Source organism: Oncorhynchus masou, unplaced genomic scaffold (genome assembly GCF_036934945.1).
Source record: "Oncorhynchus masou masou isolate Uvic2021 unplaced genomic scaffold, UVic_Omas_1.1 unplaced_scaffold_711, whole genome shotgun sequence".
NCBI lineage: Eukaryota > Metazoa > Chordata > Actinopteri > Salmoniformes > Salmonidae > Oncorhynchus > Oncorhynchus masou.
This window is the reverse complement of record NW_027013576.1, coordinates 148,731-173,758: the sequence shown is the minus strand read 5'-3', so window position 1 is coordinate 173,758 and position 25,028 is coordinate 148,731. Positions and strand designations below refer to the sequence as shown.

General features: G+C 44.8%; 1 protein-coding gene across 1 annotated transcript in view; it reads left to right on the top strand.

Moving 5' to 3' along the window:
* LOC135537105 (IQ motif and SEC7 domain-containing protein 3-like) overlaps positions 1 to 25,028 on the top strand; it is a 117,203-nt gene that overhangs the window by 90,367 nt on the left and 1,808 nt on the right. The window contains 3 exon segments of the mRNA XM_064963301.1: positions 3,025 to 3,183; positions 9,417 to 9,506; positions 10,073 to 10,116. Of these exon segments, the coding sequence (XP_064819373.1) occupies positions 3,025 to 3,183; positions 9,417 to 9,506; positions 10,073 to 10,116 (293 nt within the window).

Below are 25,028 nucleotides of genomic sequence, written 5' to 3'. Positions count from 1 at the left end.
TGGGAGAGAGAGAGACTGGGAGAGAGACTGGGAGAGAGAGAGCGACTGGGAGGGAGAGAGAGAGAGGGAGAGAGAGAGAGACTGGGAGAGAGAGAGAGACTGGGAGAGAGAGAGACTGGGAGAGAGAGAGACTGGGAGAGAGAGGGAGAGAGACTGGGAGAGAGAGAGACTGGGAGAGAGAGAGGGAGAGAGACTGGGAGAGAGAGAGCGACTGGGAGGGAGAGAGAGAGAGGGAGAGAGAGAGAGACTGGGAGAGAGAGAGAGACTGGGAGAGAGTGAGCGACAGAGAGAGAGAGAGGGAGAGAGAGAGAGACTGGGAAAGAGAGAGAGACTGGGAGAGAGAGAGCGACTGGGAGAGAGAGAGCGACTGGGAGAGAGAGAGGGAGAGAGAGAGAGGGGGAGAGGGGGAGAGAGAGAGACTGGGAGAGAGAGAGAGAGACTGGTAGAGAGAGAGAGAGAGAGAGACTGGGAGAGAGAGAGAGACTGGGAGGGACGAAAACTTTTTCTTAACCGATGTTGCCATGGCAAGTTAAAGTGAAACAAGCAGTAAGCCGTGCCGAAATATGTTATCTTGATCTGCAAGTAGATCCTTCAAAGTACATCCCTTTTTGAGACATTTACACCACTATCATAGAATAGGACATCAGCAAAGAGAGGAGGGATATAAACGGTGGGAGGGAGAGAGAGCGGGAGAATGTAGTAGAAAACAGCAAAAGGGAATGAAGCAGATAAATGGTGCTAGCAACCCCAGTCACATAGATTACCCAGAATACATTGTGTTAGCCTTGATTTAAGTACATCATACATAACTCAATTTATTTGGATAAAAAGACTCTACTAAACTACCATATTACATAGCCAACCCTAAGGTTATGGGTTTGATTCTCACATGGGTCACATACATGCATGCGTACATACGTACATACAGTCCCTTCAGAAAGTATTCACACCCCTTGACTTATTCCACATTTTGTTGTTACAGCCTGAATTCAAAATGGATTAAATAAAAACATTTCTCATCCATCGACACACAATACCCCCATATACAAAGTGAAAACATGTTTTTAGACATTTTAGCAAATGTATTGAAAATTATATACAAAAACATCTAATTTACATAATTATTCACAACCATGAGTCAATACATGTTAGAATCCCCTTTGGCAGCGTTTACAGCTGTGAGACCTTCTGGGTAAGTCTTTGAGTTTTGCACACCTGCATTGTACAAAATTTGGCCATTATACTTTTCAAAATGCTTCAAGCGCTGTCAAATTGGTTGTTGATCATTGCTAGCCAACCATTTTCAGGTATTGCCATAGATGTTCAAGACGATTTAAATCAATACTGTAACTAGGCCACTCAGGAACATTCAATATCGTGATGTTAAGCAAAGTTACTGTCCTGCTGAAAGGTGGATTTGTCTCCCAGTGTCTGTTAGAAATCAGACTGGCCCAGGTCTAGGATTTGGCCTGTGCTTAGCTCTATTCCGTTTCTCTTTCTATATAAAAAAATACTCCATTGCCGATGACAAGCATACCCATAACATGATGCAGACACCACCTTGCTTGAAAATATGAAGAGGTACTCAGTGATGTGTCGGATTTGCAGCAAATATAATGGACATAAAGTACAGTTCTTCGTCACATTTTTTTGCAGTTTTACTTTAGTGCCTTATTGCAAACAGGATGCATGTTTTTCAATATTTTCAGGCTTCTTTTCACTCTGGCATTTAGGTTAGTATTTTGGAGGTAACTGTTTTAAAGTCACCATTGGCCTCTGAACGGTTTCCTTCCACTCCGACGTCTTGAGTTAGGAAGGACGCCTGTATCTTTGGAGTGACTGGGTGTATTACTACACCACCCAAAGTGTAATTAAAAACTTCAATAGGTCCCCTTCTTTGCGAGCCATTGGAAACCCTTCCTGATCTTTGTGGTTGAATCTGTGTTTGAAATTCACTGCTCAGCTGAGTCATTCAAAAATCACGTTAAACACTATTATTGTACACTATTATTGAGTCCATGCAATTTATTATGTGACTTCTTAAGCACATTTTTACATACATGCATACATAATACATACATGCATGCATACATAATATATACATGCATGCATACATAATATATACATGCATGCATACATGTAACTGACAAACCAACATATTTGCATGGAATGTATCAGCATCAAAACTGAACAGGTTGTGCAATTGAAAGCCAGCCAGCCCAGAAGGGTTGAGTTATTGTCACGGGGATTTGGCAGGGAGAAGAAATGTATGTTTTGATAATGGAATCAGACCTGGTCGCGCGGGGTTATTGGAAAAAGGGGAGTTTGGATGTGGCCCCCTATCTAGTTTCTCCTCCTGATCCTCCCACCACTCTGCATTCAGCCAGGCAGGTGATATTTTCATATGAAATCTATCATACAGGGATATTCTTTTCTTCACGCCTCGGGCATGAAAGATGCAGTGCCTCCATCGTCAAAGTGCCATTTAAAAGAGCGAAGGGGAGAGCGAGGCGCACCGGAGCACGGATAGTGAGAAATGAAAACAGAAAACAGTAGCGACTAATCTCATTTCCCCAATGAATTTATTGGCTCTTTTGCCTCATTCCCTTCTTTGGGGAAGGAGAACAAAAGCATTCTGATATTTTTTGTTGCTACTGTGTCAGTTGAAGATGTGAGAAAATGGTTCATTCTTTAGTTACCTGGCTGTGATGGATCAAGCCTTTACTTTGCTTTGGGGGAACTCATCTCTGTTTAGTGATTTAAACCATCATACTTGTTATTGTGAAAAGACCAGTACAGTTACATCCTTGAATACTCCACAAACTAGTTCATGGATCTATTTGACCAACGTACAAATGCCTTTAGCCAATCTGGGTCTATTGCAATATGTAACTATTAGTGGTGGGCACCAATATCATTGGATATCGATATGAGGAAGACATTTGGCGATATCGTTTCATCCTTCTTATTAGCCAACACTATTATGTAAAAAAAAGTAATCTCCTTCTCATCTCTCCTCCTCAGACTACCCCCATGGCATCACCATCATCTCACCCTTCGGCTCAGACAAGAAGCAGGTGCTCAACTTCTGTGCTCAGAGCGCCGAGGAGCTGCTCAAGTTTCTAGAAGATCTGAAGGAGTCCATTGCTGAGGTGTCAGAGATGGAACAGATACGCATTGAATGTGAGTACTGTGTGTGTGTGTGTGTGTGTGTGTGTGTGTGTGTGTGTGTGTGTGTGTGTGTGTGTGTGTGTGTGTGTGTGTGTGTGTGTGTGTGTGTGTGTGTGTGTGTGTGTGTGTGTGTGTGTGTGCTCCGTTGCTCCAAACTCAGGTGAAGAGGGAAAGGGGAAAAAGAAACAGCTCATGCAAAATAATGTATGAATCATCCATCCCTCCATCCGCACAGAGATTCTCTTTCATTTCTCAAAGAGGAGAAAATGGAATCAGGGTACCGCAGGATTATTTACGGAAGTGCTAACAATGTGGAGAGGAAGATGTCAACAGTCTATCTGTCTGTCTACGTGTGCATGTGTCTGTGTCTACATGCATGTGTCTGTGTCTACATGCATGTGTCTGTGTCTACATGTCTTTGTATACGTTGATGTCATTACATAACCAAACTGTGTTCATGCTCATATTCCTCCTAGTACCCATGCAAATGACATTATTGTATCTCTAACATCAACGACTACACCAAAGATACAATTATTCATGCCAATACTGAGATCATACACTCTGTTCTGATGCGTTTCTGAAAAACAAGAGTCAGGGAATGGTTGTGTTTCTATTCTGCCTGGGGGACTCGGGCCATGTGTATGTGCGTGTGTGTCTGTGTGTATGTGTTTGCCTGAGTGTGTGTGCATGTCTGCCTGAGTGTGTGTGTATGTCTGCCTGAGTGTGTGTGCATGTCTTCCTGAGTGTGTGTGCATGTGTACATGATTGTGTCTAATTGTTTATTATTTGGTTATAAGGATCTCCATTATCCTTAGCAGAAGCCGCAACTACTCTTCCTGGGTTCCACAAAAACACTATAAACATGACACTGATTCACTGATAGACAAGGACAGTCACACACATTTAAAATACAACCATATACAAGCAACACAACTAAAAGTGTCTCTGTGTGTGTGTGTCCCCTCACAGTCCCCTCTGTTCCATGAGATGTTGTTTAATCCACGTTTTAAATGTTATTTTGCTGTTTGCTGAGTAAATGGATATGGAAGATAGTTCCATGTGATCATGGCTCTGTATAATCATGGCTCTGTATAATCATGGCTCTGTATAATCATGGCTATGTATAATCATGGCTCTGTATAATCATGGCTCTGTATAATCATGGCTCTGTGTAATCATGGCTCTGTATAATCATGGCTCTGTATAATCATGGCTCTGTGTAATCATGGCTCTGTGTAATCATGGCTCTGTATAATCATGGCTCTGTATAATCATGGCTCTGCATTTTGCGTTCCAACTACACAATTCTCTGTCCCTGTACGCAGGTACGAGATCCCAGTTAAAAGTACGCAGAAATGAATAGGGCCTTATTTTTATTTTGTATTTGTTTTACATTTTAATAAAAAAGTAAATCTAACATCCCGATTCTCGAGCTGCAACACACAGACATGTATGGAGTTTGTGTCAACGGACATGGAGATGAATACATCATTATTCGACGTAGCTACCCGGTGTCTGCCCCTCCTCCTGTTTGTTTGGATGCTGAGTTTGCCAACTGTCAGCTGTACGTGAACACATTGACAAATCTATTTTCGACTCTGTGAGCTGCGGAAAGGTAAACACTAATTGTTTCAAGCTAAGAAGATGGACATTCAGTGGTCTCTAAAGTGCCAGCAGTTCACTCGCATTTGCTATACGAAAATAACTGGTCTCATTTGTGCAAGTGTGATATTTCATTATGCGTCCCATTAGTTGTTTTTTTCCACGTAACATTACGATAATCACGCAACCTGATAGACTGGAACTATGATCCACGTCACAAAAAGCATTACAAAAGTATAATCAAATATAAATATAACCATCTTGGCATTAAATGGAGTTGGGATTTTTAGAAGACTGCGCGATGAAGAATGAATGAGTGTTCGGTATCAGCTATAGAGGCCATGAAGTAAGCATAGGTCCCAAACAAAATAGCAGCTCATTTAGTAAATCATTGTTGTTGCATCCAGTCAGTAAAGCTATGTCAGACGAGGAGAGTGAGGAGACTGAAAGAAACACACAGAGCAGCTCATTTAGTAAATCATTGTTGTTGCATCCAGTCAGTAAAGCTATGTCAGACGAGGAGAGTGAGGAGACTGAAAGAAACACACAGAGCAGCTCATTTAGTAAATCATTGTTGTTGCATCCAGTCAGTAAAGCTATGTCAGACGAGGAGAGTGAGGAGACTGAAAGAAACACACAGAGCAGCTTTTTTAAATCGGGGATAAGACGTTTGTACATTTTGTATCTAAACAAATAACGTGTTATTATTTGTTTAATAACATTTTAAAAAGTCCAAGAATAAAGGCCCTTTGTGTGTTCTTTCGATCTCCATCTTGTTAGTGATGTTTACCATGTGTGTACATGGGATGCTGTCAGGGAAGAAAGTACTCCAACCTTGTATGGACTTGATTTGATACAATTCTATAATTGCGATCAGACTCACAAACAGAGCGTGCACGAGCGTGGGGGGACCCCATTTCGGCATGTGCTATGCGCGCCAGTTGAATCTCCAATTTGCCGAGCGCGTCTGGTGCTCTAAATAGTTGGACAGGGTTGGCATGTTTGTGTTTGTCTCCCAGTCTGATTCCTGACAGAGACCCTGGCCACTGACCTTCTGTTAGTGTTCTCTGGTACAGAGCAGCCAAACACTCTGGACAAAACCAGAACAAGGGAGAGGGCAGCTCTCCTGAAAGCAGCCAGGGAGAAGAGATGTGGAGGAGAGTGGTGTTTGGGTTTGTGTGTGTGCTAGTGCTTGTGTGTGTGTTTTGCGAGTTTGTCTGTTTGCTTTCGGGAAGTCACACATGCATACACACTAGCACAGGATGCATGCACATGTGCACATACACACTAGCGTGCACACACATACATACTCACAGGCACTTGATTATAATAATTAACAGATTGCATTTTGCACCTCTGTCTCCACAAGATTCGTGTTTTTGGTTTGAAAGTTTTGCTTCACAGCCGCCACTGTTTTGGTTCAGTGCGGAAAGAAACCACTAGTTGCACCACTGGTGTATAAAATGAAAAGGCAAAAAGCTATGATCCCTTATTGATCTCACCTGTTAAATCCACTTCAATCAGTGTAGATGAAGGGGAGGAGACAGGTTAAAGTTGAAGGGGAGGAGACAGGTTAAAGATGGAGGGGAGGAGACAGGTTAAAGATGAAGGGGAGGAGACAGGTTAAAGATGGAGGGGAGGAGACAGGTTAAAGATGGAGGGGAGGAGACAGGTTAAAGATGAAGGGGAGGAGACAGGTTAAAGATGGAGGGGAGGAGACAGGTTAAAGATGAAGGGGAGGAGGGGGGAGGAGACAGGTTAGGAGGAGAGACAGGTTAAAGATGGAGGGGAGGAGACAGGTTAAAGATGGAGGGGAGGAGATAGGTTAAAGATGGAGGGGAGGAGACAGGTTAAAGATGGAGGGGAGGAGACAGGTTAAAGTTGAAGGGGAGGAGACAGGTTAAAGATGAAGGGGAGGAGACAGGTTAAAGATGAAGGGGAGGAGACAGGTTAAAGATGGAGGGGAGGAGACAGGTTAAAGAAGGACTTTTAAGCTTTGAGGCAACTGAGACATGAATTGTGTATTTGTGCCCTTGAACGGGGTATGGCAGTAGGTACCAGGCACACCGGTGTGTGTCATGAACTGCAACCACAGGAGGTTGGTGGCACCTTAATATGGGAGAACAGGCTCATGGTAATGACTGGAGTGGAATGATATCAAATACATCAAACACGTGGTTTCCATGGTTCCCCGGTGTTTGATGCCATTCCATTCACCCGTTACAGTCTGTTATGAGCCGTCCTCTCCTCAGCAGCCTCCACTGTCTGCAACGCTGCTGGCTTCTTCACGCTCAACAGTTTCCCGTGTGTATCAAGGACGGTCCAGCACCCAAAGGACATCCAGCCAACTTGACACAACTGTAGGAAGCATTGGAGTCAACATGGGCCAGCATCCCTGTGGAACGCTTTCCACACCTTGTAGAGTCCATGCCCTGATGAATTGAGGCTGTTCTGAGGGCAACATGTTTGGTACACTCAGTGTATGTAGCCTACTTACTATGGTTGTTGTACACAAGTTTAATGATAATAATGATAAGTTAATAATATGTTTGTAATATTATTATTATGAGAACATGATCAATGACCAAATTTAAATGCAAAACTCCAGTTTCAGACTTGTTAATTAATTATTTGAGGTGGGATTTTAAGGGGGGGGAGATTAGTAATCTAGTTACTAAAACACCTTTTCAATATCATTTATTGTGGCAAAACCTAAGAAAGATCGTTGTGTTCTGTTCATAAAAATGGGTTTCTCCTGTTAAGAAACCGTTTTAAAAGCTTTTGCACCCCCATTTTCAGACAAAGCCAAGCGCCAATGCATGAACACATACACACACACAATCACTGGCACACACACACACGGCCGACCTCTTCCCCTCCTCTACGAAGGCGCCCCATTGTTAGCACTCGTGTAAATAAGCCTGCGGCGGCCTATTCCGGTTTTGTATTGTTTATTTCTCCTCTTTGAGAAATGAAAGGGAATTCCTGTTGGATGGAGGGATGGATGATTCATACATTATTTTGGATGAGCTATTTATTTTTTTTTAGTCCCTTTTTTTCCCTCCGTTGGACTGGAGATACGCTGGGGGATGTTGCTGTGACTCAAAAGGTCACCTAAGTTTGGAGCAAGGAAGCACACACATTCACAGACACACATACATTCACAGACTCACTCACAAACACACATGAAAAAACAGACACACACAACACTCCCGACTATTTCTCATGAGGAAAGAGACTTGAAAAAGGGCTATTCTGCACAGTCATCCTACTGGAGTACAGCTGCAGCAGGATTATAGACCCAAGCAGTCAGTGGGGACACAGCAACATTTAGCTGTCGCCAATGGAAATGACAGGCAATCATCATCAACCGCTCAGCGGAATTGGAGCGATAGAGAGTAGGTCTACGCCTATTCCCTAAGCACTACTTTAGACAAGGCCCCGTAGGGAATAAGGTGCCATTTGGGACACCGTGTAGAGTTGAGTGACTCTCGGGAGGAGGCAGAGGACTCGCTCCCACTTGTTTTTCTGTTTTGTCTGTCACTGTCTCCGTCTCTACTGCTACTGCTGACTCTCATTATGTCTGTCTGTCTGTCTCTGTCTGTCTGTTACTCTCTGTCTCTGCTGCTGTTACTCTCTGTCTCTCTTTATGTCTGTCTGTTTGTGTCTGTCTGTCTGTCTGTCTGTCTGTCTGTCTGTCACTCTCTGTCTCTGCTGCTGTTACTCTCTGTCTCTCTTTATGTCTGTCTGTCTGTCTGTCTCTGTCTGTCTGTTACTCTCCGTCTCTGCTGCTGTTACTCTCTGTCTCTCTTTATGTCTGTCTGTCTGTTTGTGTCTGTCTGTCTGTCTGTCTGTCTGTCTGTCTGTCTGTCTGTCTGTCACTCTCTGTCTCTGCTGCTGTTACTCTCTGTCTCTCTTTATGTCTGTCTGTCTGTTTGTGTCTGTCTGTCAGTCTGTCTGTCACTCTCTGTCTTTGCTGCTGTTACTCTCTGTCTCTCTTTATGTCTGTCTGTCTGTCTTTGTCTGTCTGTCTGTGTCTATCTGTTACTCTGTCTCTGCTGCTGTCACTGTCTCTCTTTATGTCTGTCTGTCTGTCACTGTCTCTATCGCTGCTGCTGTCACTCTGTCTGGCTCTCTCTATGTCTGTCTGTCTCCCTTGCAGATGCTGTTCCCTTTGTCTGTGCCCCTGTCACTCATTCTGTCTCTCTCTTTATCTTCCTTTCACTCTCTCTCTATCTCTTCTGCAGTTGTTGTCTACGTTCCTCTCTCATTGTCCGTCACTGTTGGTGCTTCTGTCTCTGTCCGTCTCATCCTCTTTTGTCCCCCTCCATCCCTCTTACTCTCTCCTCTCTCTTCCTTTCCTTCCGTCCAACCCATCCCTCCCCTACACACTCTCTGTTCATTACACTCTCTGTCCGTCTCTCTCTCTGTCCGTCTCTCTCTCTTTCCGTCTCTCTCCCTCTGTCTCTCTCCCTCTCTCCGTCTGTCTGTCTGTCTGTCTGTCTGTCTGTCTGTCTGTCTGTCTGTCTCTCACTCTCTCTCTCTCTCACTCTCCCGCTGTGTCTGTCTCTCTCTCACTCTCCCGCTGTGCCTGTCTCACTCTCCCTCTCTCTCTGATGACTGTCTTCTGTCCTGTGTAGGGGAGCTGGAGAAACAACAGGGCTCGAAGGGAGTATCAGCTAAGAACAATGGCACCCTGGAGCTACGCAGCAAACAGGGCTCCCCGTCAGGTGTGTATCTGTGTACACATGTGTTTGTGCACCTTACCTAAACTAACATGCAATACTGTGATACTACTCTCCAGACACACATGCTCTCTCACACACACACACACACACACACACACACACACACACACACACACACACACACACACACACACACACACACACACACACACACACACACACACACACACACACACACACACACACACACACACACACACACGCTCGCACACACACACACACACACACACACACACACATTTGTTTTACTATCCTTGTGGGGACCAAACAATTGTTTCTCATTCAAAATTCTATTTACCGTAAACCTAACCCTTAACCTAACCTAACCTTAACCCCAAACCCCTAAACCTAACCCATAAATCTAAAATATTATTTTTCCTTGTGGGGATTGGTGAAATGTCCCCAAGTGTCCGAAATGTCCTTGTTTAACTATCCTTGTAAGGACATCTGGTCCCCACAAGGACAATGAAACCAAAAACACACACACGCCACTGATTTTGGCCTCATGTTTCCGTCAGCTCTTATGTTGGTGTCATTTTGATTGACAGGCAAGCAGGACCTGGATGAGAACAGTGGACACAATGCAGTGGAGGTAAGTGCTCACTGATAGACCAAGTCTTAATGCAGGTAAGTGTTTATTTGTATCTATTGTCACTGGAGGAGAGGCCTAGGCACCATAGAAGTTAGCCTGACCTAGCATAACGCTAGTGCTTCTGTATGTAAGTGAATGGGTGAGTGTGACTCTATTGAACTAACTATTGACCCTATAGAACTCCGATCAGACAATAAATCTGGCCCCCATATAGCATGACATATCCATATACAATACCAGTCAAAAGTTTGGACACACCTACTCATTCAAGGGTTTTTCTTCTTTATTTGTACTATTTTCTACATTGTAGAATGATAGTGAAGACATGAAAACTATGAAATAACACAAATGGAATCATGTAGTAACCAAAAAAGTGTTAAACAAATGAAAACATATTTTAGATTTCAGATTCTTAAAAGTAGCCACCCTTTGCCTTGATGACAGCTTTGCACACTCTTGGCATTCTCTCAACCAGCTTCACCTGGAATGCTTTTCCAAGTTCCCACATATGATGAGCACTTATTGACTGCACTTCCTTCACTCTGTGGTCCAACTCATCCCAAACCATCTCAATTGGGTTGAGGTCAGGTGATTGTGGAGGCCAGGTCATCTGATGCAGCACTCCATCACTGTCCTTCTTGGTCAAATAGCCCTTACACAGCCTGGAGGTGTGTTTTGGGTCATTGTCTTGTTGAATATCAAATGATCGTCCCACTAAGCGCAAACCAGATGGGATGGCGTATTGCTGCAGAATACTGTGGTAGCCATGCTGGTTAAGTATGCCTTGAATTCAAAATAAATCACAGACAGTGTCACCAGCAAAGCACCATCACACCTCCTCCTCCATGCTTCATGGTGGGAACCACACATGCGGAGATCATACGTTCACCGACTCTGCGTCTCACAAAGACATGGCGGTTGGAACAAAAAATCTCAAATTTGGACTCATCAGACCAAAGGACAGATTTCCACCGGTCTAATGTCCATTGCTTACATTTACATTACATTTACATTTAAGTCATTTAGCAGACGCTCTTATCCAGAGCGACTTACAAATTGGTGAATTCACCTTCTGACATCCAGTGGAACAGCCACTTTACAATAGTGCATCTAAATCATTAAGGGGGGGTGGTGAGAAGGATTACTTATCCTATCCTAGGTATTCCTTGAAGAGGTGGGGTTTCAGGTGTCTCCGGAAGGTGGTGATTGACTCCGCTGTCCTGGCGTCGTGAGGGAGTTTGTTCCACCATTGGGGGGCCAGAGCAGCGAACAGTTTTGACTGGGCTGAGCGGGAACTGTACTTCCTCAATGGTAGGGAGGCGAGCAGGCCAGAGGTGGATGAACGCAGTGCCCTTGCTTGGGTGTAGGGCCTGATCAGAGCCTGGAGGTACTGCGGTGCCGTTCCCCTCACAGCTCCGTAGGCAAGCACCATGGTCTTGTAGCGGATGCGAGCTTCAACTGGAAGCCAGTGGAGAGAGCGGAGGAGCGGGGTGACGTGAGAGAACTTGGGAAGGTTGAACACCAGACGGGCTGCGGCGTTCTGGATGAGTTGTAGGGGTTTAATGGCACAGGCAGGGAGCCCAGCCAACAGCGAGTTGCAGTAATCCAGACGGGAGATGACAAGTGCCTGGATTAGGACCTGCGCCGCTTCCTGTGTGAGGCAGGGTCGTACTCTGCGGATGTTGTAGAGCATGAACCTACAGGAACGGGCCACCGCCATGATGTTGGTTGAGAACGACAGGGTGTTGTCAGGATCACGCCAAGGTTCTTAGCGCTCTGGGAGGAGGACACAATGGAGTTGTCAACCGTGATGGCGAGATCATGGAACGGGCAGTCCTTCCCCGGGAGGAAGAGCAGCTCCGTCTTGCCGAGGTTCAGCTTGAGGTGGTGATCCGTCATCCACACTGATATGTCTGCCAGACATGCAGAGATGCGATTCGCCACCTGGTCATCAGAAGGGGGAAAGGAGAAGATTAATTGTGTGTCGTCTGCATAGCAATGATAGGAGAGACCATGTGAGGTTATGACAGAGCCAAGTGACTTGGTGTATAGCGAGAATAGGAGAGGGCCTAGAACAGAGCCCTGGGGGACACCAGTGGTGAGAGCGCGTGGCGAGGAGACAGATTCTCGCCACGCCACCTGGTAGGAGCGACCTGTCAGGTAGGACGCAATCCAAGCGTGGGCCGCGCCGGAGATGCCCAACTCGGAGAGGGTGGAGAGGAGGATCTGATGGTTCACAGTATCGAAGGCAGCCGATAGGTCTAGAAGGATGAGAGCAGAGGAGAGAGAGTTAGCTTTAGCAGTGCGGAGCGCCTCCGTGATGCAGAGAAGAGCAGTCTCAGTTGAATGACTAGTCTTGAAACCTGACTGATTTGGATCAAGAAGGTCATTCTGAGAGAGATAGCGGGAGAGCTGGCCAAGGACGGCACGTTCAAGAGTTTTGGAGAGAAAAGAAAGAAGGGATACTGGTCTGTAGTTGTTGACATCGGAGGGATCGAGTGTAGGTTTTTTCAGAAGGGGTGCAACTCTCGCTCTCTTGAAGACGGAAGGGACGTAGCCAGCGGTCAGGGATGAGTTGATGAGCGAGGTGAGGTAAGGGAGAAGGTCCCCGGAAATGGTCTGGAGAAGAGAGGAGGGGATAGGGTCGAGCGGGCAGGTTGTTGGGCGGCCGGCCGTCACAAGAAGCGAGATTTCATCTGGAGAGAGAGGGGAGAAAGAGGTCAGAGCACAGGGTAGGGCAGTGTGAGCAGAACCAGCGGTGTCGTTTGACTTAGCAAACGAGGATCGGATGTCGTCGACCTTCTTTTCAAAATGGTTGACGAAGTCATCTGCAGAGAGGGAGGAGGGGGAGGGGGAGGAGGATTCAGGAGGGAGGAGAAGGTGGCAAAGAGCTTCCTAGGGTTAGAGGCAGATGCTTGGAATTTAGAGTGGTAGAAAGTGGCTTTAGCAGCAGAGACAGAGGAGGAAAATGTAGAGAGGAGGGAGTGAAAGGATGCCAGGTCCGCAGGGAGGCGAGTTTTCCTCCATTTCCGCTCGGCTGCCCGGAGCTCTGTTCTGTGAGCTCGCAATGAGTCATCGAGCCACGGAGCAGGAGGGGAGGACCGAGCCGGCCTGGAGGATAGGGGACATAGAGAGTCAAAGGATGCAGAAAGGGAAGAGAGGAGGGTTGAGGAGGCAGAATCAGGAGAAAGGTTGGAGAAGGTATGAGCAGAGGGAAGAGATGATAGGATGGAAGAGGAAAGAGTAGCGGGGGAGAGAGAGCGAAGGTTGGGACGGCGCGATACCATCCGAGTAGGGGCAGTGTGGGAAGTGTTGGATGAGAGCGAGAGGGAAAAGGATACAAGGTAGTGGTCGGAGACTTGGAGGGGAGTTGCAGTGAGGTTAGTGGAAGAACAGCATCTAGTAAAGATGAGGTCGAGCGTATTGCCTGCCTTGTGAGTAGGGGGAAGGTGAGAGGGTGAGGTCAAAAGAGGAGAGGAGTGGAAAGAAGGAGGCAGAGAGGAATGAGTCAAAGGTAGACGTGGGGAGGTTAAAGTCGCCCAGGACTGTGAGAGGTGAGCCGTCCTCAGGAAAGGAGCTTATCAAGGCATCAAGCTCATTGATGAACTCTCCGAGGGAACCTGGAGGGCGATAAATGATAAGGATGTTAAGCTTGAAAGGGCTGGTAACTGTGACAGCATGGAATTCAAAGGAGGCGATAGATAGATGGGTAAGGGGAGAGAGAGAATGACCACTTGGGAGAGATGAGGATCCCGGTGCCACCACCCCGCTGACCAGAAGCTCTCGGGGTGTGCGAGAACACGTGGGCGGGCGAAGAGAGAGCAGTAGGAGTAGCAGTGTTATCTGTGGTGATCCATGTTTCCGTCAGTGCCAGGAAGTCGAGGGAGTGGAGGGAGGCATAGGCTGAGATGAACTCTGCCTTGTTGGCCGCAGATCGGCAGTTCCAGAGGCTACCGGAGACCAGGAACTCCACGTGGGTCGTGCGCGCTGGGACCACCAGATTAGGGTGGCCGCGGCCACGCGGTGTGGAGCGTTTGTATGGTCTGTGCAGAGAGGAGAGAACAGGGATAGATAGACACATAGTTAACAGGGTACAGAAGAGGCTACGCTAATGCAAAGGAGATTGGAATGACAAGTGGACTACACGTCTCGAATGTTCAGAAAGTTAAGCTTACGTAGCAAGAATCTTATTGACTAAAATGATTGAAAATGATACAGTACTGCTGGAGTAGGCTAGCTGGTAGTGGGTGCGATGTTGACACTACACTAATCAAGTCGTTCCGTCGAGTGTAATAGTTTCTACAGTGCTGCTATTCGGGGGCTAGCTGGCTAGCTAGCAGGTTAATTGCGTTACGTTACTTTAAAAGAGCGACAATAGCTGGCTAGCTAACCTAGAAAATCGCTCTAGGCTACACAATTGTCTTAGATACAAAGACGGCTATGTAGCTAGCTAGCTACGATCAAACAAAACAAACCGTTGTACTGTAATAGTTACTACAGTGCTGCTATTCGGGGGCTAGCTGGCTAGCTACGTTAAAAGAACGACAATAGCTGGCCAGCTAACCTAGAAAATCGCTCTAGGCTACACAATTGTCTTAGATACAAAGACGGCTATGTAGCTAGCTAGCTACGATCAAACAAAACAAACCGTTGTACTGTAATAGTTACTACAGTGCTGCTATTCGGGGGCTAGCTGGCTAGCTACGTTAGAAGAACGACAATAGCTGGCCAGCTAACCTAGAAAATCGCTCTAGACTACACAATTGTCTTAGATACAAAGACGGCTATGTAGCTGGCTAGCTACGATCAAACAAATCAAACCGTTGTACTGTAATGAAGTGAAATGAAAGTGTGATACTACCTGTGGAGCGACGGAATGTTGACCGGGTAGTTGGAGTTCAATTCGGTAGAGGTTGGCTAGCTGTTGGCTAGCTAGCTAGCAGCATTTCCTACGTTAAGGACGACAAATAGCTGGCTAGCTAACCTCGGTAAATTAAGATAATCACTCTAAGTCTACACACTCTAAACTGCACAATTATCTTGGATACGAAGACAGCGAAGACAACTATGTAGCTAGCTGACACTACGCTAATCGAGTCGTTCAGTTGAGTGTAATAGTTTCTACAGTGCTAGTGGACAGTGGACGTTAGCTAGCTGCTTAGCTAGCTGCTGGGCAGATAGCAGTGTAGACTACGTTAGGACGACGAAATACGATAATTATGCAATTGTCGTTGATACAAAGACGGCTATGTAGCTGGCTAAGAAGAAATTGCTAAGATTAGACAAATCAAACCGTTGTACTATAACGAAATGTAATGAAAAGTTATACTACCTGCGGACCGAAGTGTAGATGCGACCGCTCGCTCCAACCGGAACCTTGCTTGTGTTTCTTGGCCCAAGCAAGTCTCTTATTCTTATTGGTGTCCTTTAGTAGTGGTTTCTTTGCATCAATTCGACCATGAAGGACTGATTCACGCAGTCTCCTCTGAACAGTTGATGTGTCTGTTACTTGAACTTTATGAAGAATTTATTTGGGCTGCAATTTCTGAGGCTCAAAACTCGAATGAACTTATCCTCTGCAGCAGAGGTAACTCTGGGTCTTCCTTTCCTGTGGCGGTCCTCATGAAAGCCAGTTTCATCATAGTGCTTGATGGTTTTTGCGACTGCACTTGAAGAAACTTTAAAAGTTCATCATGTCTTAAAGAAATAACACCTGTTATTTGATATGCATTCCAGGTGACTACCTCATGAAGCAGGTTGTGAGAATGAAAAGAGTGTGCAAAACTGTCAAAGCAAAGGGTGGCTAGTACGAATCTCAAATATAAAATATATTTAAAATGTTCTAACAATTTTGGTTACTATATCATTCCATATGTGTTATTTCATAGTTTTGATGTATTCACTATTATTCTACAATGTAGAAAATAGTAAAAAAAAATAATAATAATAATTTAAAAAAAACTTGAATGAGTAGGTGTGTCCAAACTTTTGACTGGTACTGTAAATGTCCTTAGTAATTGTTCTAGGTAGGTAGGTAATAGTAGTAGGTAGAAACATAGGAAGTGGTTACTGCATTATATACAGTTGAAGTCGGAAGTTTACATACACCTTAGCCAAATGCATTTAAACTAAATTTTTCACAATCCCTGACATTTAATCCGAGTAAAAATCCCTGTTTTAGGTCAATTAGGATCACCACTTTATGTTAAGAATGTGAAATGTCAGAATAATAGTAGAGAGAATTATTTATTTCAGCTTTGATTTCTTTCATCACATTCCCAGTGGGTCAGAAGTTTACATACACTCAATTAGTATTTGGTAGCATTGCCTTTAAATTGTTTAACTTGGGTCAAACGTTTCGGGTAGCCTTCCACAAGCTTCCCACAATAAATTGGGTGAATTTTGGCCCATTCCTCCTGACAGAGCTGGTGTAACGGAGTCAGGTTTGTAGGCCTGCTTGTTTGCCCACGCTTATTCAATCCTGCCCACAAATTGTCTATAGGATTGAGGTCAGGGCTTTGTGTTAGCCACTCCAATACCTTGACTTTGTTGTCCTTAAGCCATTTTGCCACAACTTTGGAAGTATACTTGGGTTCATTGTCCATTTGGAAAACCCTTTTACGACCAAGTTCGAACTTCCTGACGTCTTGAGATGTTGCTTCAATATATCCACATAATTGTCCTTCCTCATGATGTCATCTATTTTGTGAACTGCACCAGTCCCTCCTGCAGCAAAGCATCCCCACAACATGATGCTGCCACCACCATGCTTCACGGTTGGGATGGTGTTCTTCGGCTTGCAAGCCTCCCCTTTTTAGTCCAAACATAACGATGGTCATTATGGCCAAACAGTTCTGTTTTTGTTTCATTAGACCAGAGGACATTTCTCCAAAAAGTACAATCTTTGTCCCCATGTGCAGTTGCAAACCGTAGTCTGGCTTTTTTTATGGCGGTTTTGGAGTAGTGGTTTCTTACTTGCTGAGCAGCCAGGTTATTTTTTTAATTTTATTTCACCTTTATTTAACCAGGTAGGCTAGTTGAGAACAAGTTCTCATTTGCAACTGCGACCAGGCCAAGATAAAGCGTAGCAATTCGACACATACAACAACACAGAGTTACACATGGAATAAACAAAACATACAGTCAATAATACGGTAGAACAAAATAAAGCAAAAAGTCTATGTACAGTGAGTGCAAATGGGATAAGTTAAGGAAATAAATAGGCCATGGTGGCGAAGTAATTACAATATAGCAATTAAACACTGGAATGGTAGATGTGCAGAAGATGAATTTGCAAGTAGAGATACTGGGGTGCAAAGGACCCAAATAAATAAATAAATACCAGTATGGGGGTGAGGTAGGTAGATAGATGGGCTGTTTACAGATTGGCTAAGTACAGGTCCAGTGATCTGTAAAATGTTCTGACAGCTGGTGCTTAAAGCTAGTGAGGGAGATGTGAGTCTCCAGCTTCAGAAATGTTTGCACTTCGTTCCAGTCATGGGCAGCAGAGAACTGGAAGGAAAGACGACCAAAGGAGGAATTGGCTTTGGGGGTGACTAGTGAGATATACCTGCTGGAGCGCGTGCTACGAGTGGGTGCTGCTATGGTGATGAGTGAGCTGAGATAAGGCGGGGCTTTACCTAGCAGAGACTTGTAGATAACCTGTAGCCAGTGGGTTTGGTGACAAGTATGAAGCAAGGGCCAACCAACGAGACCGTACAGGTCGCAATGGTGGGTAGTGTATGGGGCTTTGGTGACATAACGGATGGCACTGTGATAGACTGCATCCAGTTTGTTGAGTAGAGTGTTGGAGGCTATTTTATAGATGACATCACTGAAGTTGAGGATCGGTAGGATGGTCAGTTTTACGAGGGTATGTTTGGCAGCATGCGTAAAGGATGCTTTGTTGCGATATAGTAAGCCGATTTTAGATTTAATTTTGGATTGGAGATGCTTAATGTGAGTCTGGAAGGAGAGTTTACAGCCTAACCAGACACCCAGGTATTTGTAGTTGTCCACGTATTCTAAGTCAGAGCCGTCCAGAGTAGTGATGCTGGACGGGCGAGCAGGTGCGGGCAGTAATCGGTTGAATAGCATGCATTTAGTTTTACTTGCGTTTAAGAGCAGTTGGAGGCCACGGAAGGAGAGTTATGTCGAAATAGGACTCGTTTTACTGTCGCTATAGATACTTTTGGGTCCGTTTCCTCCAGCAAGGTCCTTTGCTGTTGTTCTGGGATTGAGTTGCACTTTTCGCACCAAAGTACGTTCATCTCTAGGAGACCGAACGTGTCTCTTTCCTGAGCGGTATGATGGCTGCGTGGTCCCATGGTGTTTATACTTGCATACTATTGTTTGTACAGATGAACGTGGTTTGAACTGCTCCCAAGGCTGTCTTGGCTGATTTCTTTTGATTTCCATGACATCATTTTCTGGAATTTTCCAAGCTGTTTAAAGGCACAGTCAATTTAGGGAATGTAAACTTCTGACCCACTGGAAGTGAAATAATCTGTCTGTAAACAATTGTAAAAATTACTTGTGTCATGGACAAAGTAGATGTGCTAACCGACTTGCCAAAACTGTAGTTTGTGAACAAGAAATTTGTGGAGTGGTTGAAAAACAAGTTTTAATGACCCCAACCTAAGTGTATGTAAACTTCCGACTTCAACTGTATAGCCTGGGCCAGAGGTTTGGAGGTGGCCCTTTGGGCTTTCAGGTGAGTGAGAGAATGAGTGAATAGAAATGGTAAATTACCATAATTCTAGAGGGTGTTTCAACTTTTATTCAGTTGACATAACCTACCACAATACTGCTGTGTGTGTATGTTTCTGTGAGAAATTCCATTTCACATAATCAGCAGAACTACAGCACCCAAAGGCTTTGCAATTACCACTCTGGAGGTGCTACATGACCTTTTGTATCCCTCCGCCAGAGGACTGGTGCACAGAGGCAAACACACCTGGTCAATGTGACATTCAGGGCCTGTTTAACAAGAGGCAGTGTGCTTGGGCTTCATTGAAACCAGGCTTTATTTGTTCTAACAGTCAACCGGCCTACTGCGGTATCAGTTAAATTGATCATCTTTGAGGTACATTATACATACAGTATCTGCTGGGTTAAAGGACTGGGTTAAAGGACTGGATTAAATGACTGGGATAAAGGACTGGGTTAAAGGACTGGGTTAAAGGACTGGGTTAAATGACTGGGTTAAATGACTGGATTAAATGACTGGGTTAAATGCCTGGGTTAAAGGACTGGGTTAAAGGACTGGGTTAAATGCCTGGGTTAAAGGACTGGGTTAAATGACTGGGTTAAAGGACTGGTTTAAATGCCTGGGTTAAAGGACTGGGTTAAATGACTGGGTTAAATGACTGGGTTAAATGACTGGGTTAAAGGACTGGGTTAAAGGACTGGGTTAAATGCCTGGGTTAAAGGACTGGGTTAAATGCCTGGGTTAAAGGACTGGGTTAAAGGACTGGGTTAAATGACTGGGTTAAATGACTGGGTTAAATGACTGGGTTAAAGGACTGGGTTAAAGGACTGGGTTAAAGGACTGGGTTAAATGACTGGGTTAAATGACTGGGTTAAATGACTGGGTTAAAGGACTGGGTTAAAGGACTGGGTTAAAGGACTGGGTTAAATGCCTGGGTTAAAGGACTGGGTTAAAGGACTGGGTTAAATGCCTGGGTTAAAGGACTGGGTTAAAGGACTGGGTTAAATGCCTGGGTTAAAGGACTGGGTTAAATGACTGAGTTAAAGGACTGGGTTAAAGGACTGGGTTAAAGGACTGGGTTAAAGGACTGGGTTAAATGACTGGGTTAAAGGACTGGGTTAAATGCCTGGGTTAAATGACTGGGTTAAATGCCTGGGTTAAATGACTGGGTTAAATGACTGGGTTAAATGACTGGGTTAAAGGACTGGGTTAAAGGACTGGGTTAAAGGACTGGGTTAAATGCCTGGGTTAAATGACTGGGTTAAAGGACTGGGTTAAAGGACTGGGTTAAATGCCTGGGTTAAAGGACTGGGTTAAATGCCTGGGTTAAAGGACTGGGTTAAATGACTGGGTTAAATGACTGGGTTAAATGACTGGGTTAAAGGACTGGGTTAAATGCCTGGGTTAAATGACTGGGTTAAATGCCTGGGTTAAATGCCTGGGTTAAAGGCCGATTTGGAGTTGTATTATTAGTGATGGAGGTGTATTGTAGTTGTAGGTATGTCGTACCTCCCGAGGCCAAGGTGGATAGAGTAGGTGTCGGTCTTAGAGATCATGTCCTTTCGCTCTACCCTTACAGTCTCTTACCTCCTCCCCACGCTGAAACGTCAAACCCTGGGAGCGAGTACGTAAGCTGTCGAAATGCAGCGGTGCTGGGTATAAGGTCAGCTTGATAGCCTCTGTCTCCAGGAGACAACCATACAGGGTGCCGCCAACACCGCCGCATCCCCCTGTGAGCTCTCAATATGCGGGGTGCTCCATTTGCCCTTGACCACCCTCCCCATGGGTCTATTCTGTCTGGATAAAGTGTAGCATGTGTGGAGGAAGGTTTTTCATTGATTAATTATGTGCCATTAATGATATCTGAAGTTACAGTCATTAATCACATAACAGGTCAATTCATGTTGTACCCATGATCTATATACAGCCTGTAAGACACAATCTGCAGTATGTCCAGCTTGCTCAAAAGGAAGCTGAATATGTGTGACAGATGGAGAGATGGATAGAGAAGGTGAAAGAGAAAAGGCGGGAGGGAGGAGGGATAGAAATCAAAGGCAGAGCGTGACTCATTGTTCGTTAAGGACGGATGATAAAAGATGAAACTAAATCTAGTTTATTACATTATGAATAGATGTACATCAAACGCCCCAATGGAAATGGCACCCATGTCATCCATCCAGCTTAAGGGCAATACGGAGCCGAACCCCACATGGAAAATCAATATGGACCTGCCAATTGTCATTCTTGTCACAGTTCCATTACCAAGCTTGCATAATATTCTAAAGCAGGGCTCCCCAACTGGTGGCCTGTGGGCCGAGGTTGGCACGTTGGTTTTATTTGGCCCCCCAAGTTTACTGAGCAAAACATTTTCATTGTTGGACATAAAAGACTAACATAACAACAGACACCAGGAAATCAACTCCAAGTTATTTTAATTTGGGAAATCTGTTCCCAAATATTCCCACCGGGGCCTAAAAATGTATTTTTGGTCCACCAGCCACTGTGTCAAGTAGATGAAACATCTGTCTCACTTTACTGACCTGTACTTGTGCCTCCAAAAATGAATCTATCAGCGCTTCACTCACAGTGTGCAAACCTGTTGCTGCGCAAGGTGGGATGTAGGATTCTTATTTCTTTGTGCGATTAGCAGCTATGAAACAAGGCAGCAGAAATACTTTGAAAACAACTACATCAGCATTTCTTTGCTACAAATCGCACATTATGTTCATACTTGACCTTTGAGTCTATTTTTATTCACAAATGCGAACATAATGCTCCACTGTAGAGCCCTGCAAATTGACCCCCACCAACGTGGCTGGTGAAACAGACATTCATATCCGACTATACCTAAATCTACCTGCATTTGCCAGGGGCTGGTGTTCATTTTATGCCCTAATTCCCAAGCATAATAGAGAGACATGATCGTACTGTATATAAATGTAAGCGAGGTTTGAAATGATTATGTTCTAATCAAATATTATATCTGTTTGGGCTTTTTGCAGTCAATTTGCAATCTACAAATTATTTGTAATTATCTTCCGACCACCTGACCATCCATTCAATAAATAATGGTCCCGCAGTTGAATCTAGTTGATGATCCCTGGTCTAAGGCCTAGCCTACCATGCCAAAGTTCCTTCCTAAGAGTCGCCCCTATCAAAAACTGGAGTTTACTTTTGGCCTTTGGAAAGTATTCAGACCCTTTGACTTTTTCCACATTTTGTTAGGTTACAACCTTATTCTAAAATTGATTAAATGTTTTTTTTCCTCAATCTAAACACAATAGGCCATTATGAAAAAGCAAAAACCGGTTTTTAGAAATGTTTGCTAATCTAATTTTTTTAAATGCTAATTGCTAATCTATTTAAAAAAAAAATGAAATATCACATTTACATAGTGAAATTATTCAGACCCTTTACTCAGCACTTTGTTGAAACACCTTTGGCAGCAATTACAGCCTCGACTCTTCTTGGGTATGACACTATAAGCTTGGCATACCTGTATTTGGGGAGTTTCTCCAATTGTTCTCTGCAGATCCTCTCAAGCTCTGTCAGGTTGGAAGGGGAGCGTCGCTGCACAGCTATCTTCAGGTCACTCCAGAGATGTTCGATCAGGTTTAAGTCTGGGCTCTGGCTGCACTCAAGGGCATTCAGAGACTTGTCCCGAAGCCACTCTTGCATTGTCTTGGCTGTCTGCTTTGGGTTGTTGTGCTGTTGGAAGGCGAACCTTTGCCACAGTCTGAGATCCTGAGAGCTCTGGAGAAGGTTTTCATCAAGGATCTCTCTGTACTTTGCTCTGTTCATCTTTGTCTCGATCCTGACTAGTCTCCCAGTCACTGCCGCTGAAAAACATCCCCACAGCATGATTCTGCCACCACCTTGCCTCACTATAGGGATCTTTGGCATTCAGGCCAAAGTGTTAAATCTTGGTTTCCTCAGACCAGAGAATCTTGTTTCTCATGGTCTGAGAGTCTTTAGGTGCCTTTTGGCAAACTCCAAGCGGGCTGTCATGTGCCTTTTACTGAGGAGTGGCTTCCGTCTGGCCACTCCACCATAAAGACCTGATTGGTGGAGTGTTGCAGAGATGGTTGTCCTTCTGGAAGGTTCTCCCGTTTTCACAAAGGAATTTGTGAGCTCTGTGAGAGTGACCATCAGGTTTTTGGTCACCTCCCTGACCAGAGGTGTGCTGCAGACATGGTTGTCCTTCTGGAATGTTCTCCCATTTCCACAAAGGAATTCTAAATCTCTGTCAGAGTGACCATCGTGTTTTTGTCATCTCCCTGACCAAGGCCTTTCTCCCCCGATTGCTCATTTTAGCAGGTCGGTCAGCTCTAGGAAGAGTCTTGGTGGTTCCAAACTTCTTCAATTAAAGAATAATGGAGGCCACTGTGTTCTTGGGGACCTTCAATTCTGCAGAAATGTTTTGGTACCCCTCCCCAGATCTGTGCCTCAACACAATCCTGTCTCGGAGCTCTACAGACAATTCCTTCGATCTCATGGCTTGGTTTTTGCTCAGACATTTACTGTCAACTGTGGGACCTTATATAGACATGTGTGCCTTTCCAAATCATGTCCTATCAATTGAATTTACCACAGATGTAGTCCAATCAAGTTGTAGAAACATCTCAAGGATGATCAATGGAAACAGGATGCACCTGAGCTCAATTTTCGAGTCTCACAGCAGAGGGTCTGAATACTTATGTAAATAAGGTATTTATGTTTTTAAGGTTTTATACATTTGCAAAAAATGAGCAAAAACCTGTTTTCGCTTCGTCATTATGGGGTATTATGTGTAGATTGCTGAGGAGTTTAAAAAAAATGTAATCTCTTTTAGAATAAGGTTGTAATGTAACAAATGTGGAAAAGTCAAGGGGTCTGAATACTTTCCGAATGTACTGTAAGTGTTTAATCATTTCCATAACGAAAGGGAACATATTCCTCCATGACAAGCACTTCCTGGTGGAAATTACACATGCTGCATACATAATGAGGCTGATTTAGATCTCATTTACATACGAGCTTCACCGCAAATGTGTTCAGCGGCTGATTAGCAGACTCCACTGAGAATCCACCTACAAGTGCTCTGTAATGAAACGCAGCTCATTCTGGATGTTTAGACAACTAGACATTTCCCCACATATCTCTTCGTTCCAAGACCCATATGTTTGGGGAGATGAGGGGAACTGTGGAAGGTACCCAAGCTGCATGAGTACTGCTGTGGAGGAGTCATACAGTTAATTAGCCAAGTAGTGGCCTTTCACCCTGCAAGCAAAGCAGTGCTCGCTTTGAGACTGAATTGAATTATTGTGTTTATTGTGAATTAAGATGTCCATTTGTTGCAAAACATGCACAAACGTGTTATGTCATCGAAGCCTTGAACATACTTGCTCTTGTAGCTTTTAAGGACATTTTCAAAACATGGGAATAGGGCTAAATAGGAATCGAAGACAAAGTAATTCTACCTGCAACACCAAACTATGTAGGATGTACACAACCCCCAGTGAGAATGCTTTAGTTTTTAACCGGAAAAGTTTCACAGGTAGGAAAAGAAAGAGTTTCTTAGGAAACTTCATGGGAGGTCATGTTTAAGTAGGATGTCAAAACCCTCCTTGATCTTTGAAGGTATGACCAGGCCTGCTGAACAGAGCAGGCTTGGTGAGTGACCAGGCCTGCTGAACAGAGCAGGCTTGGCTAGTGACCAGGCCTGCTGAACAGAGCAGGCTTGGTGAGTGACCAGGCCTGCTGAACAGAGCAGGCTTGGCGAGTGACCAGGCCTGCTGAACAGAGCAGGCTTGGCGAGTGACAAGGCCTGCTAAAATGTGTTGTAAAATGATGAGGCATGCATTCTGATGAGTGTTGCCTGTGGTGTCTGTGGATGTCTAGTCCCCCTGTTGGTTTCACCTTCGTCACCAGTTCTAATCCCCCCCCCTTCTATGTTCAATGGCCGTCTAAAAGCACCCCTCCCTCTCTCCTTCACCCCCAGTGTTCAGTGACCCTTAGTGCTGCACAGTGGTTTGAGAGGGAGGCACGGGGGCCCTCTGACTCCTTTAGAACCACCAGGCTCCCCAAAAGAAACAACTGACCCACATCTCTCCTCTCAACCGACACCCCCTCTATCCACAGCCTCCCCCACCTCTCCCACCTCTACACCAATGCTTCCAGCACCCAGTCTGAACTGGTCCCCCCAGCACCAGGGGCGCACATT